We start from the raw sequence: 21295 nt of genomic DNA on the forward strand, positions 1-21295 counted from the left end.
AGGCATGGCCCCACTGGCCCAGGGACCTTCATCTCAGGGTTTGTGCCTTGAGGTCATTTCCACATCTTTTATGCTTCTGACCTTTTCCTTTAACGTTAACCACAGGGTTAACGTTTAAAAAAAAAAAAAAAAACCAGGGTAAAGTAGAGGCGGTCCAGTATCAAGATCTTGAGCAGAGAGTGAGGAGGAAGAGCTGCCACCAGGATGGAAGGATGGCAGACGTTGCGCGTGCCTTCCGTTTTGTGGGCCTCGCATTGTAATTCTTTCTCTCCAGCACCCTTTCCCAGTGGGAATTGACCACTCTGTGGTGCTTTTGATTTGAAACTTTCTGCCGTTGTTCACTGTCTTTGATACCAGACCCAGTGGGTTAATTTTTCCTTCTGTTCCAGATATCCAGTTATGTTGTTATACTAACTAGTAGGTTGGTGCGAAAGTAATTGTGGTTTTGCATTGTTGAATTTTGCTGTTTGATATTGGAATATATTCTTAAATGTGGTTATGTTATATACCATTTTAATGCACAATTCTCACTTTATTTTTTTTGTTAATGACATTACTTGCTGTGTATTTTGTAGTTCTTTTAGACTATGGAAGTGATGTTGCCCCTAGCCATCTGGCGCAAGTGGTAAAGAAAGTTGCCTATGCAGGAGACATAGACGTGGTTTTGATCCCTGGGTCAGGAAGATCCCCTAGAGGAGGACATGGCAGCCCACTCCAGTATTCTTGCCTGGAGAATCCCATGGACAGAGGAACCTGGCGGACTACAGTCCATAGCATTGCAAAGAGTCAGACGCGACTGAAGTGATTTAGTGTGCATTTGTGCGTGTACGCACACACACATATGAAAATGATGTTAAACAAAAAGCAAATTCAAGCAGTTTTCTTATTGGAGTTCAAAATCAGTCGTAAAGCAGCAGAGACAACTCACAACATCAACAACACATTTGGCCCAGGAACTGCTAATGAACATACAGTGCAGTGTTAGTTCAAGAAGTTTTGCAGAGAAGGCAAGACCCTTGAAGATGAGGAGCATAGTCGCCAGCCGTCAGAAGTTGACAACAACCGAGACCATCATCGAAGCTGATCCTCTTATAACTACTTAAGAAGTTAACTAAGAACTCAATGTCGGCCATTCTACATTTGAATCAAATTGGAAACATGAAAAACCTCAATAGGTGGATGCCTTGTGAACTGACCGCAAATAAAAAAAAAGCTGTCATTTTGAAGTGTCGTCATCCCTTATTCTATGCACAGCAACGAACCATTTCTCGATCGGATTGTGACATGCGATGAAAAGTGAATTTTTAACAACAAACAGTGAAGAACAGCTCAGTGGTTGGACCAAGAAAAAGCTCCAAAACACTCTCCAAAGCCAAACTTGTACCAGATAAAGGTCATGGTCACAGTTTGGTGGTCTGCTATCCATCTGCTTCTCTACAGCTTTCTGAATCCTGGTGAAATCGTTACATCTGAGAAGTCTACTCAGCAAATCGGTAAAATGCACCAAAAACTGCAACTCCTGCAACCAGCACTGGTCAACAGAAAGGGCTCAGTTCTTCTCCATGACAGAGTCCAACCATATGTCACACAACCAATGCTTCAAAAGTTGAACAAATTGGGCTACGAAGTTTTGAAGTTTGGGAAATCTTGCTCATCTGCCACATTCACTTGACCTCTCGCCAACTTGACTACCACTTCTTCAAGCATCTCAATAACTTTTTGCAGGCAAACTGCTCCTACAACCAGCAAGAGGCAGAAAATGCTTTCCAAGAGTTCGTCAAATCCTGAAGCATGAATTTTTTGCTATGGGAATAAACAAACTTATTTCTTGTTGGCAAAAATGTGTTGATTGTAATGGTTCCTATTTTGATTAATAAGGATGTATTTGAGCCTAGTTATCATGATTTAAAATTCATGGTCTGAAACTGCAATTATGTTTGCCTTACCATAGTAACTCCTACCAGGGCCTTGCCCTAATGAAGAATAACTATGTAAGGAGCTGTGCATCTGGTCTTTTCTAGGGGGAAGTAGCTTGCCATTAGGAAATCAGGTGGTCTGCAGAATCAGATATACCTAATTCATTCACACCCACTGGTGTACCTAGTGGGCATGAGCTGGTCACTGTACTTCTCTGAGCCTCTGATTTTCTCATTTGCCAAATAAGGATAGTGATAGTAGTGGCCTCAAAAAGTAATTTGTTAAATGGCATAATATGTAGTAAATTATTAATGATGATGCAGCTTTGCCAGAATTTTCAAATATTTATCATGTGACCTGCTTTTGAGAAGAAAAAATTAAAAGTATTCAGATCTTCATGTTCACTCCATTGTTTAGTCATTTAGTCAAATATTTATACATATTGTTTCTTTAATCAACAAGTATACAACAACTGTGCTGTACTTGTTTGGAAATTTTATATAATCCAGAGAGAAATCATTTGGATATTGAGAATCTTAAACCATTTCTTAGATCCCCTCTCCCATTTTGGAAAATATTAGGGTCCAGTTTTTATGATATACAATCAGAGTGTCCAAGCTTTTTGCTGACCAGTTAAATCGGTGCCTTCTATAGAAAGGCCAGATATGTGCGTGTCACTTTCTCTGCTGCTTGTAGTTGGTAAGACTGTATTTGTAATGGGATGAGCTTTCCAAAGGAACATCTTCTATTTTGTACTTTTCCTACTTTTCCCCCCTCTATTATTTTTTTCAAGATAATGGTTAACATTATCTGGTTGTTCAGAACCATTAAATGGTTCTGTTCATGTCCTCCTTGATTTTGAAATAAATGAAAGGTGGTTTTAAAGTTTTGGGAAACAGTCTGAATGTGCTCTGGAGAAACTTGTTTTTGGTTAAAGGAAAGATGGGGAGAAGAAAAGATGACCTTTACAGCATGTGTTGCTTAATCAGTCTTAGACCGTGTGGTAAGCAGCCTCTAAATGCTCATGCTGTGTGCAGCTTCTCTGTTTGTGAAGCCTGGGGCTATAAACTCTGTTCTGTCTAATAGAATATGGCAGAAAAGATGGGAAATCACCTCTTGGATAGGTTATTAGACATCTGTGGATTCCATCTTGTGCACTCTCTCTCTTGAATTACCCAAGAGTCACCTGCCTTGTGAAGAAACAGCCCTGTGGAGTGGCTCACGTAGAGGGGACCGAGGGAATCTGCCAACAACTATGTGAGTGAGCCTGGAAGCAGAGGACTGCGGCCTCAGAGGTACCCAGAGCCAGTCTTGGCCCATAGAATATATATCTGTTGTTTTAAGCCACTCAGTTTTGAGATGATTTGCAGTGAACATTGAATAACTGATACAGTCCTTATTTAATCATTAGAAATGATGAAACTTGTTTTTTCTTAAATGCGGATTACCTGGTTTATGCTTTACTGTATTCACCATCCATGTGGGTTAGGGAATGTTAACTGCACAATTGATTTGTTTTCAGTGTTTTAAAAACTATCAAGCTGCTAAATATGATTTATTTCATATTACATGATTTATCCAGTGAGGTAGACGTGAAACATTGTATTTTTAGTAAATATCACTGTATTAAAGAAAGCTAATCCATAATTTTCTCTAAGGCTGTCATGTATACATGTGTGTATATGCTGTTGTTCAGTTGCTAAGTTGCGTCCAGCACTTTGTGACCCCATGTATGAGACTGCAAGAGATAGTTTGGTCTGATTTAGGTCATTTGCCTACCCATTAGCTGTGCTGGGGTGGGAGAGAGGTATCCACGAAGGAGGACTCCAGGAACCACTTAGTGCTGCCGGGGAACCTCAGTTCAGAGCCCGCACAGCCTAGAGAGTGGTAGAGGAGCATGTTGTGCTGGTGGTGGACATAGTGGCTCAAAATGGACAAACCATTTTAAAAAGTAAGATACTTTGTTTCATTGAAGGCAGGAGAAGAAAGGGATGACAGAGGATGAGATGGTTGGACGACATCACCGACTCCATGGACATGAGTTTGAGTTAAGCTCTGGGAGATGGTGAAGGACAGGGAAACCTGGCGTGCTGCAGCCCATGGTGTCGCAAAGAGTCGGACCCAACTGAGCCGCTGAACACCAGCTTTGTTTCATGCAGTATATAGCAATTATATTCTTCAGAAGTTAAAAAAAGATAACAGTTATGCTTTAGATATTTGTTGGGGAAAATGTTTACAAACATTTAAGAGTATAGTTTTGTTCTTAACCTGTCTCTCTAAAGAAAATTGGATATTAGTCAAGAAAATTTTCTATAATATTGATGAAGGCCTTATCACAAAGGTTTTAATTTGTTGCCAGGAAGCTTAATTTGCTCTTGAAGAAAAATGTTTGATGTCCAGTTTTTCTTTCTGTGCCCCAGCTCTTAGAAAGTTTTAAAGTTTTTCCTAAGTACTCCTTTAGTGTAAGCCAAGCAGAGCTCAAACTGATAGATTTTAGATAGTTTCTGCTGGGGTTTAGCCAGACCGTCAGGTTTTCCTTCGCATGTATTCCTGTCTTGTTTGTTCCTATATGTAAGCATGTGTGTGTGTGTGTGTGTGTCTGTTGGTTTGTCTTATGTTTTCTCATTGTTTTAAAACATGCTAAAAAAAGTAAAAAATCCCAGGAAATATGAAGTATTACAAAACTTTAAACATGGTCACAAATTGAAAAATAGTTGTTTTTATGCTTTTTTGTGTGGTTGTGATATGATCTATTATGAGACCAGTAAGCATGTCATGTTTGTTCACATAACACACTTCTCTTCCATTGTAGAAGTGAGAGGAAGTCTGTTTTGTGAACATCTAGCCAAGATTTGTCAAGAAAACTTGCCTAAAGCCCTCTGACAGAGTTTCACAGTAATCAGTTGCAACAGACTTTTTAATCCAAAGTTAACATTTAAAAAAATAATAATTTTACTTATTTTTTTGCTGTGCTGGATCTTCGTTTCTGTGTAGACTTTTCTCTGGTTGTGGCAAGTGGAGGCTACTCTCTAGTTTCAGTGCATGGGCTTCCCATTGCTGTGGCTTCTCTTGTTGCAAAGCACAGGCTCTGGGATGTGTGGGCTTCTGTAGTTCCAGCACGTGGGCTCAGGAATTGCAGCTCCCTGGTTCTAGACCACAAGCTCAGTAGTTGTGGCACATAGGCTAAGTTGCTCCACAGCATGTGAGATCCTCCTGGATCAAGGATCAAATCTGTGTCTTCTGCATATTGACAGGTGTATTCTTTACCACTGTGCCACCAGGAAACCCCCAATGTTAACATTTTATTGCAGTGTTACCTTTACAATTCAAGGAAAATACAACCTTAAGTGGAGCTTTCTATTTAGGAGAGGGGATTTAGAAATAATCAAAAGGTGATACTTACTTCTTAATAGTCAGTAGTCACTTCTAATTATATCAACAAATGCCCTTAATGCAGCATCTAGATAACTTTTAACTTAACGTATTTCAACAATGCCCTTTATTAACATGGCTTCTTTCTTCATGAAATCGTAAGACAGGGAAATATAAACACTAAAAGGAAACTCAGAAAACAAACTTGAAGTGTTCTACCTTATACATACTGCTAAGACATAATTTATAATATAAAACCATAAATTATATTCCATTATTTACATCAGTTCAGTTCAGTTCAGTTTAGTTGCTCAGTTGTGTCTGACTCTTTGCAACCCCGTGGACTGCAACATGCCAGACTTCCCTGTCCATCACCAACTCCTGGCTATATATTACATTGTAATTATGAAATATCAAATAAGAAGCTTGCTTTAAATTATTTAAATATATGTGACTATGCAAAAGGGCTTCCCAGGTGGTGCAGTGATAAACGATAGCCCAGCATCATCAGTAATCACTCCATTCTGAATCTAGGCTTCCTGCATCTCACTCTGCGACATCCTAACCTTTCAGATCTTTGGGGACCTCATTGAATCATCAAGTCTATGGGCAATTTCACTCTCAGCCAAGTCCTTCCTCTCTCTACCCAACTTGGGTTTCATGGTCCTTCGTGATATGACAAATTACAAATGCCCTTAACTGCCTTTGCACCAACCTCATAGAGGAGCTGTAAGAATTAAATGAGCTAATTAAATATATGTGAAGTGCTTAGGATAGTTGACATGGTATTATTGCAGGTCTGCTCAGTACATGTCGGTCACTGCTATTGCCTAGCACCTCGTCTCTTCTTAACATTTGTCTAGTGAAGTTCTAGCTTATCTACCTCCTCCATTTTTGTCCCCAAATGGCTAGGGATTACTAGAAGAAACCACGCTAACCATCTCACAACCACAAATCTCAAATATGTAGGTAATTTTGCCGAGAAGGCATGCCATTACTTTCCTAGTGTGTTTGCTTTCTGCTCCCTAAAATGTATTTTCAGGTTTCTTTCCTTAATTCATCTACAGTTACAGACAGTTTCGGTACAAATAACAAGAACCTACATGTCAGGAAGCTTAAACAATAAGAAAATACCGGGTAAAATCATAAGAAGTCACAATAGGGCAGTCTCAGGATTGGTAAGTTCAGCAGCTTAGTGACATCTCTCGGCTGTGCAGTCTTTAGTTTGAAGATTCTGCCCTTGCTGGCTTCCATCATGGTGCAAGGTGGCTGTCACTGCTCCAGGTGTCACATGTCGACATGGAAGCATCCTGGGAGAAGGCCTGTTTATTCCTGGGTGTCTTTATTTCAGTGAGGAAAGACTGTCCTAGAATACCCCTGCAGACTTGACTCCCATGGAAGAAGGCTAGGGCATTGGTAGGGGTGGATGTCCAGCTGAGCATCACCTTCCTCCTGCATTTCTGCTATTCACTCACTTTAGTGGGCACTTCTCAGGGTTTTGCTCACTCCTCCTCAGCTCCTTTCTATCTAAACAGTCTCCCTAGGTGATCATATCCAGGCCCCTGACCTTGAATGCCATCTTTATAATAGTGATTATTAATAAACATTTGACTGCGTATCTAATCTCAAGCTTGACTGCTCCATAACATGGCCAGAGTGCACACCCTTTTTCCCAGTGTCAGGAAACACACTTCGTTCTAATTGCACTCTAGCCAGAAATCTAGGCATTAGATTGATTTCCCTTTCCCCTACAGCATTTTACTAGCAAGTTTGGACACTCACCCCAAATCCCTCCCCCTATCCCTTCCTATGCTGCCCTGTATCAGTCCAAGCTGCCATTGTGTCTCACTTAGAGGACAGCAGTGGTCTCCACCTGGACACCCCACATTGATCTTACCCCTATAATCTTTTCTCTACCAAGCTTGCAAAGGAGCTTTTAAAATGCAAATTGAATTATGTCACTTACACTCAGAACCCTCCAGTGTCTTTATATCACACATAGAATAAGATGTAAACCTCCACTATATCTATATAATGTGAACCCTGCCTGTCCAAATTCACTTCTGCCACTTCCCTCACCGTAGCTACAGTGGCCTCCTTCTCTTCCTCAAACATGCTAAGCTTGGCTTCCCCATAGATTCTTTACATGGCTGATCTCATCACTGGTGTTCTGTCTGATCTTCGTGTAGCTTCCCTGTTAGTATTCAGACATGGGCCTCACCTTTATCAAACAGGCCCTCCCCAACCACCCAAACTAAGTCAACTAATGACTTTGGCCACCTGATTGCATCAGTTCTTCATCAGTTCTTTAGACTGAAGGCAGGAGGAAAAGTGGACAGTAGAGGATGAGATGGTTGTATGGCGTCAGTGACTCGATGGACATGAGTTTGAGCAAGCTCTGGGAGTTGGTGATGAACAGGGAAGCCTGGCGTGCTGCAGTCTATGGGGTTGCAGAGTCGGACATGACTGAGTGAATGAATTGAACTGAATGTTTATCTCAATCTTTTCCCTGCCTTAAATTCTCTTTGTAACATTCATCACAACCTCAGTTCTCTCTTGTCCTTGTTTAATTGCCCTTTTCTTTCCTTTTGTTCTCTAAGATGTAAGCTTTGTAACATCTGGGATGGCCTGTCTCATTCACTACCATTTGTTCAGCACCTGGGACAGCATCTAGCACGTATTTGATCACTTGACCAATAAATTAAGAGATTGAACAAATGGATTTTATTTGGGAAAAGTAGAACAAATAAACCCCCATTCAGCTTCCTCTAACCATTTTTGAAGGAAAGAGAAAAACAAAAGTCCTAGTATATCGTATCATCCGTGATGTTGGAAAGCACATAATAGAAATTGGCTTTGGCTGCCGTATATGAAAAGGAAAATTTATTTTTATTTATCATCCATTCAGGACTCCTAGTCCTAAGAATTAACATCCAGTGAACCAGACCTGTCTTGGATGCCTGCTTTGCTGTGCCAGAGCAGAGAGAAGAAGGGTCTGGTTTTCTTGGCCTCCATTGGAGGAATTCTCTACTGTCCCAGCCTGTATACAACTGGGGCAGGGGCGGTGAAGGGAGGGCGGTGGGGGGGGGGGCAGGGAGACTGGGGGGTATTCTCCAACAGCAAGACCAGGATTTTAATGGGAACAGTGGATGTTGGGCAGCCAAAACATGACAGACATTGAAAGCATTTGGGAAGTTGTTCTGAAATTTCTCTCTGAGCCTGTTGGAGCCATGAACAAGTCATATGAACATTTACCTACTTCCTCCATCTTCTTGACTCATAATAACCATAGCTTGTCCTCAGACGCACATCTTCACTAGTGATTAATGTTCCTGCACCACTGTTTTCAGAAGATGCTCTCAGATGCCCTTTGGCTTTGTGTCACCCAAACAGTAAGCTGTAGTTCCTTGCAGGTCCAAGGGACCCATGGGACCTGGGCCGGCTCCCCTTGAACTGTGCTCCAGCCATTCTGGTCTCCCTATGCTGCTCTGTGAGTCAGATGCAGTCCCTACAGGATCTGTGTGCTATGCACCCCTTGATTCCTTCTGTTTTTGCCCTAGTGTCACCTCCTTGGCCATTCTGTCTAAACTGTGTGCACTCCAGGGATTTTTCAGTTCACAGCTGTATCTGCCTGCCTAGAATAGGAAGCTGCAGTAAGTACTTCAATGAGTGAACAAATGTGTAAGGTAATTTTGAAAATGAGTTCCAGAAGAGAAATTCCAAAACGGTCCCAAGTAACAAGTATACAGCATTTGAGGTACCTGTTCTGAAGTGGCGCATACTCCTTTGGTTATGTAAATTATGTTGCCTATTAAAAATGAATCATCTCCTACCTCTTGTTTTATAGCACTGGATCAACAGATCCCACTGAATCAAAGTCTCCTTGTTGACAGAGACAAAACAAAAAAGCCTTAGAAAACAACTGGCATTTTCTGAGCATGCCTACAATAGAAAGGGGAGGGTCACTGTCCACAGTGCTCCCTCTTTTCATGACATAGCAATGTGGCTTTGGTATGCTATTTCTGCTTATTACTCTGATGGCCCTTCATGCAGATTCGTGGAACACAACAAAACACTTTTTCTGGTTGGTGATGAAGTGACTTAAGAATAGTTGTTTTTTGTGGAAGTAAAACATGCTCTAAATTTACTACCCTTGGAAAGGGTTAAATTACTTGTATTTTAGCAGGACTCTTGTGAGCTAGCTGTTGCATGGGTTCTCAGCTCATGTTCATGTATCTCTTCCTATTTGGTAGTTCTGTGGGGTACTTGCAAGAATGTCACATGAATGGCCAACCTGATACCATGATTTCATAGTACTAACATTGCAACCCAGGAGACCTGAGGCTTCCCACTGCCTGGAGAGCGTCCTGGGAACATAGGCAGAAAGTGGTGTGGGAGGCTTTTACTTAGTGGCCAGCTCTTTGTCTCCCTGTACTGTGCTCTTGAAAAATGATGTAGCACTTTTATCCCTATTACCTATATATTGCAGAACATTTTTGAAATACAGGCAAGCAGAATGAATAAAAAATGATCATTATCTATCAGCTGGTCCCATAGAGACAGCTTTCTGGATTCATTTTAAATATGTATGTGCCTACTTAATATTATGCAGCTATTTACATGTATCCTGGAGAAGGCAATGGCACCCCACTCCAGTACTCTTGCCTGGAAAATCCCATAGATGGAGGAGCCTGGTGGGCTGCAGTCCATGGGGTCGCTAAGAGTCAGACATGACTGAGCGACTTCACTTTTACTTTTCCCTTTCATGCATTGGAGAAGGAAATGGCAACCCACTCCAGTGTTCTTGCCTGGAGAATCCCAGGGACGGGGGAGACTAGTGGGCTGCTGTCTATGGGGTCGCGCAGAGTTGGACACGACTGAAGTGACTTAGCATTAGCATTATATGTATCCCATGCATACCTTTTATTTTATAAAATCAAGCCATGAATTTATTTCATAAGTTGCTTTTTACTTTTTTACCACATAGTAGATAAGAATCAGGCAGAGGTAGGTTTGAATTCTGTTTCTGCACCTAACTCTGTGACTCGGCAAGTTACCAAAACTCCTGTGAGTCTCAGAGCAGGGCCCAAAGGACTCAGGGGTCAATGCTGGAAGCTCTTGGGATGGACAGTAGGGTAAGTCTGAATCAATCTCAGACCTGTTTGATTTGAATATGTTAGGGCAGCAGTCAGAATGGAACTATTTTAATTCTACTGGGGATGACCCTATTTTTAGTTCTGATTAATTTCACCAGTCATTAAGAATATCTAGAGATGGCACTTAGTCATCTTGAACTCAAATCCCTATTGGAACTTAGCAGGTTGTGTGATCTGCTGAAGTAAGCCCAAAATAAGGAAATCAACTGACAGAAAAATACAACACACTTATCTTTGCTTTACCTCTGAGCTAATATTGGAATTTAATATTCAGAATTAATAAAACGTGAGTTGAAATAATTCTCTCTGATACTCCATTCTGTATTTGGAACTTAAATCTGATGCCTTTTCTTCCACACTACATCTCAGGGGCACATTCTGCCTCCCAGGTTGCAGGGTGCAATGATGCACTGAGCCTTGCTTTTCTAATGAGTTAATTGCTTTATTTCATAATAGAAAATAGCCTAAACAGAAGTACTTCCAAATTGGACTAGAATGTTGGCATAAAAGATTTTCTATTTGGAGTGACTATTCCTGAGATATTTGTAGAAATCTGAAATTCCACATCAGTCATGTTTAGTCTTCTGTGTGGTATTGCACTGCAGTTCAGTAACTTCTGTTTGTACAGCTCTTTGCTCACACTATCAGTATTAGTTGACAGGGACAAACAGATCATATCATCTTTATAAAGGTTGAAATCACAAATGGTATATCCTTGAGGATAGTAAAGGGTCAGTTACCTTTAATTCCATAAAGTAAAAATATGGTTCAAGCTATCAGTCTTTGATTTCTGTGAACTGGATTGCAGCATATGAAAGTGAACCAGATAATTTCTTACTAAACAGGTTTCCTGAAGATTAAGTTTTAGTAAGCATGCCCGTTTTGACAAATAGTGTTAGGGAAACTGGATTCCTACCTGCAAAAGAATGGAGTTGGACATTTATACCATATACAATAATTACCTCAAAATGAATCAGATACCTTAATGTAAGTATTGAAAGCACAGAACTCTTAGAAGGAAACAGTGGAAAAACTTTTGACATTGGATTTGGCAATTACTTTTTGGCCATGACACCAAAGGCAAAGACAACAAAAGAAAAAAATAAATTGAATTTCCTCAAAATTAAAAATTTTGCCTGCCTCAAAGGATGCTATCAGCAGTGAAAAAGCAACCAATGAATTGGGAGAAAATATTTGCAAGTCATGTGGCTGATAGGGATTAATATCCAGAGTTTATAAAGAACTCTTTGAACTCAATAATGACAGAACAACCCAGTTAAAAATGGGCAAAGGGCCTAAATAGACTTTTCTCCAAGAAGATATACAGATGGTCAATAAGCACATAAAAAGATGCTCAAGTCACTAGTTGTTAGGGAAATGCAAATCACAAGTGCAATGAGATATCAGTTTATACCCATTAAGATGACTGCCATCAAAAAACAGATAACAAAATGTTGGTCAGAAATGTGGAGAAATTGGAACACTTTTGCCAGGTTGAGGGATAGACAATGGTGAAGTTGTTTTGAAAAAGTATGGCTGTTCATCAAAAATTAAACACAGACTTACTGTATTTTCCAGCAGTTCCACTTAAGGACATCTACTCAAACAAATTGAAAGCAGGGTCTTGAAGAGATGTTTGTGCACGCATATTCATCCCAGTATTATTTCTAATAGCCAAAAGGTGGAAGCAAGCCATATGTTCCTCAACTAATGAATGAATAAACAAAACATGATCAGCAGAATGAATAAACAAAACATATTCAGCATTATAAAGGAATGAAATTCTAACACATGCTACAGTATGAATGAACCTTGAAGACAGTTTGCTGAGTGAAATAAGCCAGCCACAAAAGGACAAATACTGTATGACTGCACTTACATGAGGTTCCTGATGTAGATACCTTGTGATGTCAACCAAAAAAGCCAAGTCTTGGATGCAGTGTTAGCTGTTGAGCCAAGTTGATGATTTTCCCTTAGATCCTGTGATGCGCTGTTCTCAGCAGAACAGAAAGGTCTCTTCAGCACCAGGTGTCTGAGCCTCACATCATTTCCTCCAGCAGACAATTGATCTGCATCCATTTCATCTAGCAGAGTTTAGAGTTCAGAGTTCTGTGCCATTCAGCTGTTTCATGAGGTTAAGTTTCATGCTGTTCCTTTGCTAAATTGTTACAAAATAATGTGATGAATGGGCTTAAGCTTTTTGGACTTGCAAAATACTGAGTTTCCATTGAATAAGAAGTGCACGCTAACAGTGACCATTGAGGGTCACATGTTAATTTTGACCAGTCTACATTAAACTTTTCATAGAACACAACAAAGAATCATTCTCTAATGTTGTGCTTATTATGAATACTATAGCTATACGTTCTTTAGTCTCTTGAAAATCCTCCTCAGTTCCATGAGTAAATATAACTATCTGGGTTGTATTACTTGTATCTCTCTGTTCTGATCAGCTGCCATGAGAAATACCAAACAACTTGTCTTTTTCCATGAAGTTTATTCTGTAAGTTCTCAGACCTATCTTTACTACACTGAGCAACAAATTTGTCAGCGCTTCATTTTTCACACACATTTCTCGCCATGTCGCATAAAATACCTTTAAACGTACCATCTCTAACTGCTTGGGGAATGTAAGCAATAAGTAGCTGCAGTTTATAGAAGCAGTACTCTGTGCTATGCTGTCCTTAGTCGCTCTGCTGCTGCTGCTAAGTCGCTTCAGTCGTGTCCGACTCTGTGCGACCCCATAGATGGCAGCCCACCAGGCCCCGCCATCCCTGGGATTCTCCAGGCAAGATCACTGGAGTGGGTTGCCATTTCCTCCTCCAATGCATGAAAGGGAAAAGTGAAAGTGAAGTCGCTCAGTCATGTCCAACTCCTAGCGACCCCATGGACTGCAGCCTACCAGGCTCCTCCGTCCATGGGATTTTCCAGGCAAGAGTACTGGAGTGGGGTGCCATTGCCTTCTCCGCCTTAGTCGCTCAGTCATGTCCAACTCTTTGCAACCCCATAGATTGTAGCCCGCCAGGCTCCTCTGACCATGGGGATTCTCCAGGAAAGAATACTGGAGTGGGTTGCTGTGCTGTCTTTCAGGGGATCTTCCCAACCCATGATCAAACCCAGGTCTCCCGCATTGCAGGCAGATTCTTTACCAACTCAGCCACCAGGGAAGCCTAAACTCATTTATGTTCAAAAACAATCCCTACAGAAAATGTCAATCCTTTTGAGGTTTGTTTCTATTTATTTTTTTAGTAAATCACCTATATTTTCAAAACATGGTCATGGTTCTCAACATAGTTGTTTAATAATAGCATCATAAGCTTCCAATACCAGTGTGCTTTGTTTGCTAAACACATAGGAATATACTTAATTATTGAAGGGATATATGTTTTCTTGAAACTTGACTCTCGTCTCCCCCCAACTTTTGATTGAGATGTGGGTAAGAAATGATTTTACCTTCCTTTTAAAATAGCTTAAAGAAAATCAAAACATCTCAGTCTACAGTATTGGAGTCGTAGGAAGTGGTGGAGGCTGTGGCAGCTTGAGTGCATTGTATCTAAAAGGTGCAGCTGCAGTTAACTTCCAGGTTAAAACTAATTTTTATATGAAATCACCCACTCAGTTTACAAATGTTGGCAGCTAATGCAGAATGAACTTCATGGGCAAAGAAACACAGTGAGCTCGTTCAGATGTGTGACCAACAGTTTTCTTTTTCTCCCCTGAACCCTCACAGTCAGCCTTTCCTCCGCCTCCGGTCAGCCCAGCTGCCACTTCGAGGATAAGACTTAGGGATAAGATTTAAGATTTGCAGCTGTTTTCATCTTCCTGTTGGTAGGAATTAAAGCTACCAATAAGAATATGACCTGCTTGTGTTTAGCTTTCTATTTAATGAAATCGCAGTCTCCTCACTTAAAGATACTGGAGTGAGCATGGATCTAATAGAATACTGCAACAGGGGATGATTAGCACTTGCCTTAAAAAAAATAAAACCATGGGACAAAGCCTGTTTTCATGAGCAATTATCTGTTTTTATTTTCATTAAAATTAGTTTACAGTTCATTTACTGTAAATAAGTCTTTAAAAGTACACGAGTTGAATACCTCAGAATTTGATGTTTTATCTAAACTGAAGTGGAAATGCCAAGCTTGGTGGACCTGTCATTCCTCTTAGCAAATGAGCTAAGGGGAAGGAGGCTGCCCCAGCCCCCTCCACCACTGTGCGTCTTTTGGTTCCTGACATAGTAATGATTATGGATTGGATTCAGGAACATGCCAGCTCTGTTGCCAGTGATGGACAGTGTCAGAATCACTTAATAGTGATACAAGATTCTTAAGTGCTTTTAGAGTTTTAATAATTTTTATAAAGTAATGAAGAAATGAGATTTAAGTTTTGAAGTAGTTTTCCAGTTACTTAATTTTAACATACAAACTTCTGGCCCTGGTTTGTTTTTCCAGTAGAAGACATGAAAAATTGAGATGTTAAAACGAAAGGGTGCCAAGTCATTGCACGCGTTTTCTGTCTCATCCATGCTGTAGGGGGAACGCAGCGATTGCCGCGTGCCATTGGGATGTCCCTGGCGAAAGAGCTCATCTTCTCTGCGCGTGTGCTCGATGGCCAAGAAGCCAAGTCAGTGGGCTTGATCAGCCATGTTCTAGAACAGAACCAGGAGGGGGACGCTGCCTACAGAAAGGCCTTGGACCTAGCAAGAGAGTTTTTACCTCAGGTATTTAACTACTTTTCTTTTTTTTTTTTGCCCTTTGTTATAACCTTACAACAAATTGACAAAACCAGTGATCATCTTACCTACCTATAATGTCCTTTGCTTGCTTTCCAAGTAGAGAAGTGTACAGGTAGCTGTAAAACTAGAAATCGTATACTAGATTAACATTAAGAGCCTTCAGAATTAAGATTTGAAGGTAGTTCAAGGCCCTTACTGTAGCTGTACATTGATAACATATTACATGCATGTTTATCACATGCAACAGAGATTCCCAGCAACTTAAGTTGTTCGCCAGCTAGTCCTCCTGACCTGAACTGTACACATGGGCTTTCACACTGGATTGTCCCCAAACTGAAACACAAATAAATAAGGAGCCCACAGTCCATTATGTCAAGCGAGCTTTCATTGAGATCACTTACCTTGAGATAACCTGCTTAAATAGCACCAGTTTGTGTATCTTATTGTGTTTGGTTTCATGGTGATGGAGGCCTTGTTTTAACTCCTTTGTGCACAATCCACTTCTTCAGAAGTGCACTTCAAATCTGGGAATCACTGCACGTTTACTCATAGATCTTAATCCTCGTGAGCAGTAGTATTAATAATAAACAGAGCGTCAAGGGACCTGTTGGAAGGGTTTCTTGATTCTCTGTTTCAGAAGTATTTTTCAAATAGTCCTTTGTTCGGAAATCATAGATTAAAGGATTTTTGCTAAGTAAACAATTAGTGATTTGTCTTTATTCCCAATGGATTGTAAAACTTTTATTATAGTTCCCTAACCAAACAGAGACATTACTTTGCCAACAAGGTCCGTCTAGTCAAGGCTATGGTTTTTCCAGTAGTCTTGTATGGATGTGAGAGTTGGACTGTGAAGAAAGCTGAGCGCCAAAGAATTGATGCTTTTGAACTGTGGTGTTGGAGATGACTCTTGCAAGTCCCTTGGACTGCAAAGAGATCCAACCAGTCCATTTTGAAGGAGATCAGTCCTGGGTGTTCATTGGAAGGAATGATGCTAAAGCTGAGACTCCAGTACTTTGGCCACCTCATGCGAAGAGTTGACTCATTGGAAAAGACTCTGATGCTGGGAGGGATTGGGGGCAGGAGGAGAAGGGGACGAAAGTAGATGAGATGGTTGGATGGCATCACCGACTTGATGGACATGAGTTTGAGTGAACTCTGGGAGTTGGTGATGGACAGGGAGGCCTGGCGTGCTGCGATTCATGGGGTCGCAGAGAGTCAGACACGACTGAACGACTGAACTGAACCATTTCTGGAGTCAAAATTACTTCATTTCTAACTCAAGCAGTATTTGTAACCTCTTTTGAGGCCATGAGTTCTTTTGGGGACTCTCATGAATCTCTCTAGAAAAATGCATGCACCCTCCACATTTGTTCGGGGTTCTGTATCCAGTTTCAGGAGGCATCCTTGGAGTTCTTTGTTGTGAGACAGAGCCCAGGTCTGCTGTGGCACACCTGTCCCCTGCAAGCTGTCAGTTGGGGCCTCTCATTTGAGTTGGTTTCTAAAGCCACACTGCCCAGTGTTGGTGCTATTTCAGTCCTTCTCAATTAAGTTACGAGCTGTAAGCTCTTTCAGGGTGGGGCCCTTATATATGTTCATTCCCTGTTGGAGGTAACACAGAGCCTTATACTCTAAATCGATAGAGAGCTAATACAAGACTTTCACTACTTTAAGATTAAGAAAAGCTCTCATTGTAACTTTGGTATTAATGTTTCTTCAAAATATTAAGGAAACATCTAGCTAAAGAGAGATTAAAGGTGTACACATATCAGGAGAAGTGATAGTTTAACTCCATACAGATTTAGTGACTTCCTCTAGCTTAAAACTTGACGACCAGAGCATGTCTCAATTGAAGTAAAGCAGTGTACTTAAGGAAGGTTTGGGCGTAATTCCAGTTCTGAGATTCACAGCCTCCCATGGTCCTTGGACGTGAGTGTTCAGCTCCCTGTTACAGGTCTCCGCCAGGGTGGCGGGTGGCTCATTAGCCGCTTGGTGCCTCTGTGCTTCCTTTCTTTATCTCACTCTGAGAACTGGCTGTCTCGTATGCTATCTCGCTCGCGCACATGCGCGCTCTCTCTTTCTCTTTCTCTTTCTCTTCAGTGCCCGCAGCTCACCCCACCCTAGAGCCTCCTTCTCCCCACCTCCACACTGACATCTGGCCGCACCCTGCCATGTGGTAAACCAGGCTGTCCTCCTCGTCCCTTTCATCTGAAGGACACCCTCTGAGAACATTAATTGCTAACATTATTTTTCCCCCAGCTGAAGGGCGATGTCAGATGACTTTGGAAAATGTGTAACTGTGAAACTATATGCAAAAGTTATAAAGCAGAATTTGAGATGGAACAATCTTTATTTTTAAAGATCTTGTTACTAAATGATGAATCTCTAAGTAATCAGGAAACTCCTAAACAATTAGGATTTCTGCGTGATTTCTGTATTTGTGTGTATCTACTTCTATTTTTCTATCTGAGGGAAAAAATGGTTTGTATATATAGAAGAGACACTGGTTTCATATTTTAAAAGAGAAGCTAATTGAATAAGCGTTATATGTAATAGTGTTTTCATTTTCCTATTTCTCCAGTTCTGCCCAAAGTGTGGTCTGTGGACTAGCAGTCCAGGCATCCCTGGGAGCACGGCCCATCCCCGACCCCTGAATCAGTATCACCGTTTTAACAAGGGACCTGGGGACTTTTGTGCATGTGGAAGTCTGGCCAGCATTTGTCTGGGTCAGCTGGTGATAAAAGTGAAAGGATAAAATTCTCATTGAGAGGAGTACTCTGTTTTGTTCTGTTTTTTAGTGAATTGTTGATCTTAAAAAGAAATAGTACATACAAATTACATTTGGAAGAATTCTAACTAAGATACTTGCCTAAGTCTCAGAAAATTGCAGGGTCTTAAAATTTTTCAGCAGATGATTTAGGAATGAATTTAGGTAGGTTAAAACTGATAACCAAAAAAAAGGCATTTTTCATGCCATCATGCATTTATCATGCATTTATGCACTTACTGGATTCCTTTGTTGTGCCTCTTATTTAGAGCCCCTTGCATTTTAATTCAAAAGGTGCTTTAAACTATACCATTCAATTCTAATTCATCACTCATAACAATTTTCAGGAATTTAAAATGTGATCAAATAAATTCCATCTGGAGGATTATGGTTTTCTAAGACAAAACCTTCTCGCAGAGGACTCTCAGTTTTGACCCTCACACATCTTGAAGGACTCATCTGGACCTGCAGCTTTTGTGTAATGTGGGAGTACCGCCTGGAGGACATGTCTTTACTAGTATATCATCATTGTGATTAATTATTGATGCCCAGGGAAGAATGATACAGATCCACTGCCTAAAACAGATGATATCTGCACTCCCATGTTAATCAAGAGCGTCAGCCTCATCTCCAGCCCAGTTCCGTTCAGTTCAATCTCTAGTCATGTCCGACTCATTGCAACCCCGTGGACTGCAGCATGCCAGGCTTCCCTGTCCATCACCAACTCCTGGAGCTAACTCAAACTCATGTCCATCGAGTCAGTGATGCCATCCAACCATCTCATCCTCTGTCGTCCCCTTCTCCTGCTGACTTCAGTCTTTCCCAGCATCTGGGTCTTTTCCAGTGAGTCAGTTCTTGTATCATGTGGCCAAAGTATTGGCACTTCAGCTCCAGCATCAGTCCTTCCAATGAATATTCAGGACTGATTTCCTTTAGGGTTGACTGATTTGATCTCCTTGCAGTTCAAGGGACTCTCAAGTCTTCTCAAACACCATTTCAAAAGCATCAGTTCTGCGCTCAGCTTTCTTATAGTCCAACTGTCACATCCATACATGACTACTGGAAAAACCATAGCTTTGACTAGACAGATCTTTGTTGGCAAAGTAATGTCTCTGCTATTTAATATGCTGTCTAGGTTGGTCATAGCTTTTCTTCCAAGATGCAAGTGTCTTTTAATTTCATGGCTACAGTCACCATCTGCAGTGATTTTGGAGCCCAAGAAAATAAAGTCTGTCACTGTTTCCATTGTTTCCCCATCTATTTGCTATGAAGGAATGGGACCAGATGCCATGATCTTAGTTTTCTGAATGTTGAGTTTTAAACCAGCTTAAACTTTCACTCTTTCACTTTCATCAAGCATCTCTTTAGTTTCTCTTCACTTTCTGCCATAAGGGTGGTGTCATCTGCATATCAGAGGTTATTGATATTTCTCCTGGCAATCTTGATTCCAGTTTGTGCTTCATCCAGCCTGGCATTTCACATGATATACTGTGCATATAAGTTAAATAAGCAGGGTGACAACATACAGCCCAACCTTCTGTCAAACCACTGATGGGTATGTTAATTGTGCCAAACACTCTTACCTCCTTTTCTTTTTCCTACTTAACTTGTAGGGAGATTTGCTGAACAATAGAAAGCCTTCTACTGGACACATGCCACCTGCCAACGTCCTCCAAACATCTAGTGTGCTGTGCTGCAGCATGCTGTGGGCTCGGCGTCATGTGGTGATGCAGTAGTTTGCTACAATTACGATTTATTAATAATTAAAAGCCCTGCGTGCGTGCTTAGTCGCTCAGTTGTGTTTGACTCTTTGTGACCGTTTGGGCTGTAGCCATAGGTTTCTCAGGCAAGAATACTGGAGTAGGTTGCTGTTCTTCCTGTGGAAGATCTTCCCAGCCCAGTGATTAAGCCTGCATCTCCTGCGTCTCCTGCACTGCAGGTGATTCTTTACTCTCTGAGCCATCAGGGAAGCCCAAAGGCCTTGCAAATCTCCTAAAATGAATTTTCCGTCAGTTATCTTACAGCCATTGTTGCTTCTATACTATGGATCCAGCAAAGGGAATTTCTGAATTTAACTGTGATGTACAACATAATTTGCATTAATAATAGTTAAAATATGTTTTGTTTGAATTTTAGGGACCTGTTGCAATGAGAGTGGCAAAATTAGCAATTAATCAAGGAATGGAGGTGAGTGTCCTAAGATTTTTGTTGGAATAGGTAGTGGAAATTAATTTAAATGAACCATTATTTTTTAATATTCTAAAATATTTACTGCTGTGATTACCGAAAGCTACTGAGGTGTTTTTTAGCTACATGAGTGATTTTAGTCTGCTTATAGCTGTAGTTGATTCAGTATCATAATCACAGAATTCAGTAATTTCACTTGCGCCTTGAAGCATATGACATGTTCATTATTTTTGCCATTGAGTTAATAGACTTATTGGCTAGTAGTTCATAGAAAACCAAAACAAAAGAGTATTCTGTGTATTCTCAGCACCATTATCATATTACCAAAAAAAAAAAAAAAAATGTTCTAAGGAGAACTTCCTGTTGCAAAGCTCCTACTAAGCATGGAGACCATCTTTAACTTCTCCATGTGCTTTCTCCAGTGAGACACAGTAAACCCTGTAGGGAGCCCTGGGGTTACTCTGGTGATATAGTCCAAAGGAGCGGAGGCCTTAGGACAGTGGAGAGATAAGCAGGCCAAGGGATCCATGCAGGCACCCATTTGCTTTGGGCTTTGCATTATAGCAGTTGTATTTTGGATAAATTATAGGAATTTTAAAGAAAGACACTTCTTCCTTACAGACCCAGAAGTGCTATATTTTCCTGGGCTTCATAGCAGTAAAACAGGGTTGAATTTGTTAGCAGTAAACACATTTAAAGAAAATTTAAAGGCATTTGATTGGGTTTTAAAAATTCTTTCCTTCTCCAGGGGATATTTCTGACCCAGGGATTGAACCCGGGTCTCTTTCATTGCAGGCAGATTCTTTGCTATCTGAGCTGCCAGGCAATATATATATTTATATCTTATGTATTTTATAAAGACTTCACCTACATTAACTCATTTGATCTTCCAATAACCCCATTTGGTAGATACTATAATTAGCTACTGGTTCAGATGCACCTCTCTGAGGCAAAAGAGGTTAAGTAACCTGTGTAAGCAAGGTTACACAGCTCACATATAGTAGACTCAGAATTTGAACCCAGGCAAGCTAAGTTTCTTATGCTGGTCATACTTCTGATTTGCTGTATTACATCAAAGAATTCTGTTCTTTTGGAATAAGGTTGTTAAATTTGAATTTATATTGATATACCATATTTTTTAAAAGTAATTCTTGCTAAAATGAG

General features: G+C 40.7%; 1 protein-coding gene across 3 annotated transcripts in view; it reads left to right on the forward strand.

The window, feature by feature from the left end:
• Positions 1-21295, forward strand: part of AUH (AU RNA binding methylglutaconyl-CoA hydratase) — a 184612-nt gene that overhangs the window by 157637 nt on the left and 5680 nt on the right. For all 3 annotated transcript variants that reach the window (XM_027550355.1, XM_027550356.1, XM_027550357.1), the window contains 2 exons: positions 14978-15165; positions 20081-20131. In XM_027550355.1, the coding sequence (XP_027406156.1) occupies positions 14978-15165; positions 20081-20131 (239 nt within the window). The remainder of the gene's footprint in view (positions 1-14977; positions 15166-20080; positions 20132-21295) is intronic.

This window comes from Bos indicus x Bos taurus, chromosome 8, assembly GCF_003369695.1.
Source record: "Bos indicus x Bos taurus breed Angus x Brahman F1 hybrid chromosome 8, Bos_hybrid_MaternalHap_v2.0, whole genome shotgun sequence".
NCBI lineage: Eukaryota > Metazoa > Chordata > Mammalia > Artiodactyla > Bovidae > Bos > Bos indicus x Bos taurus.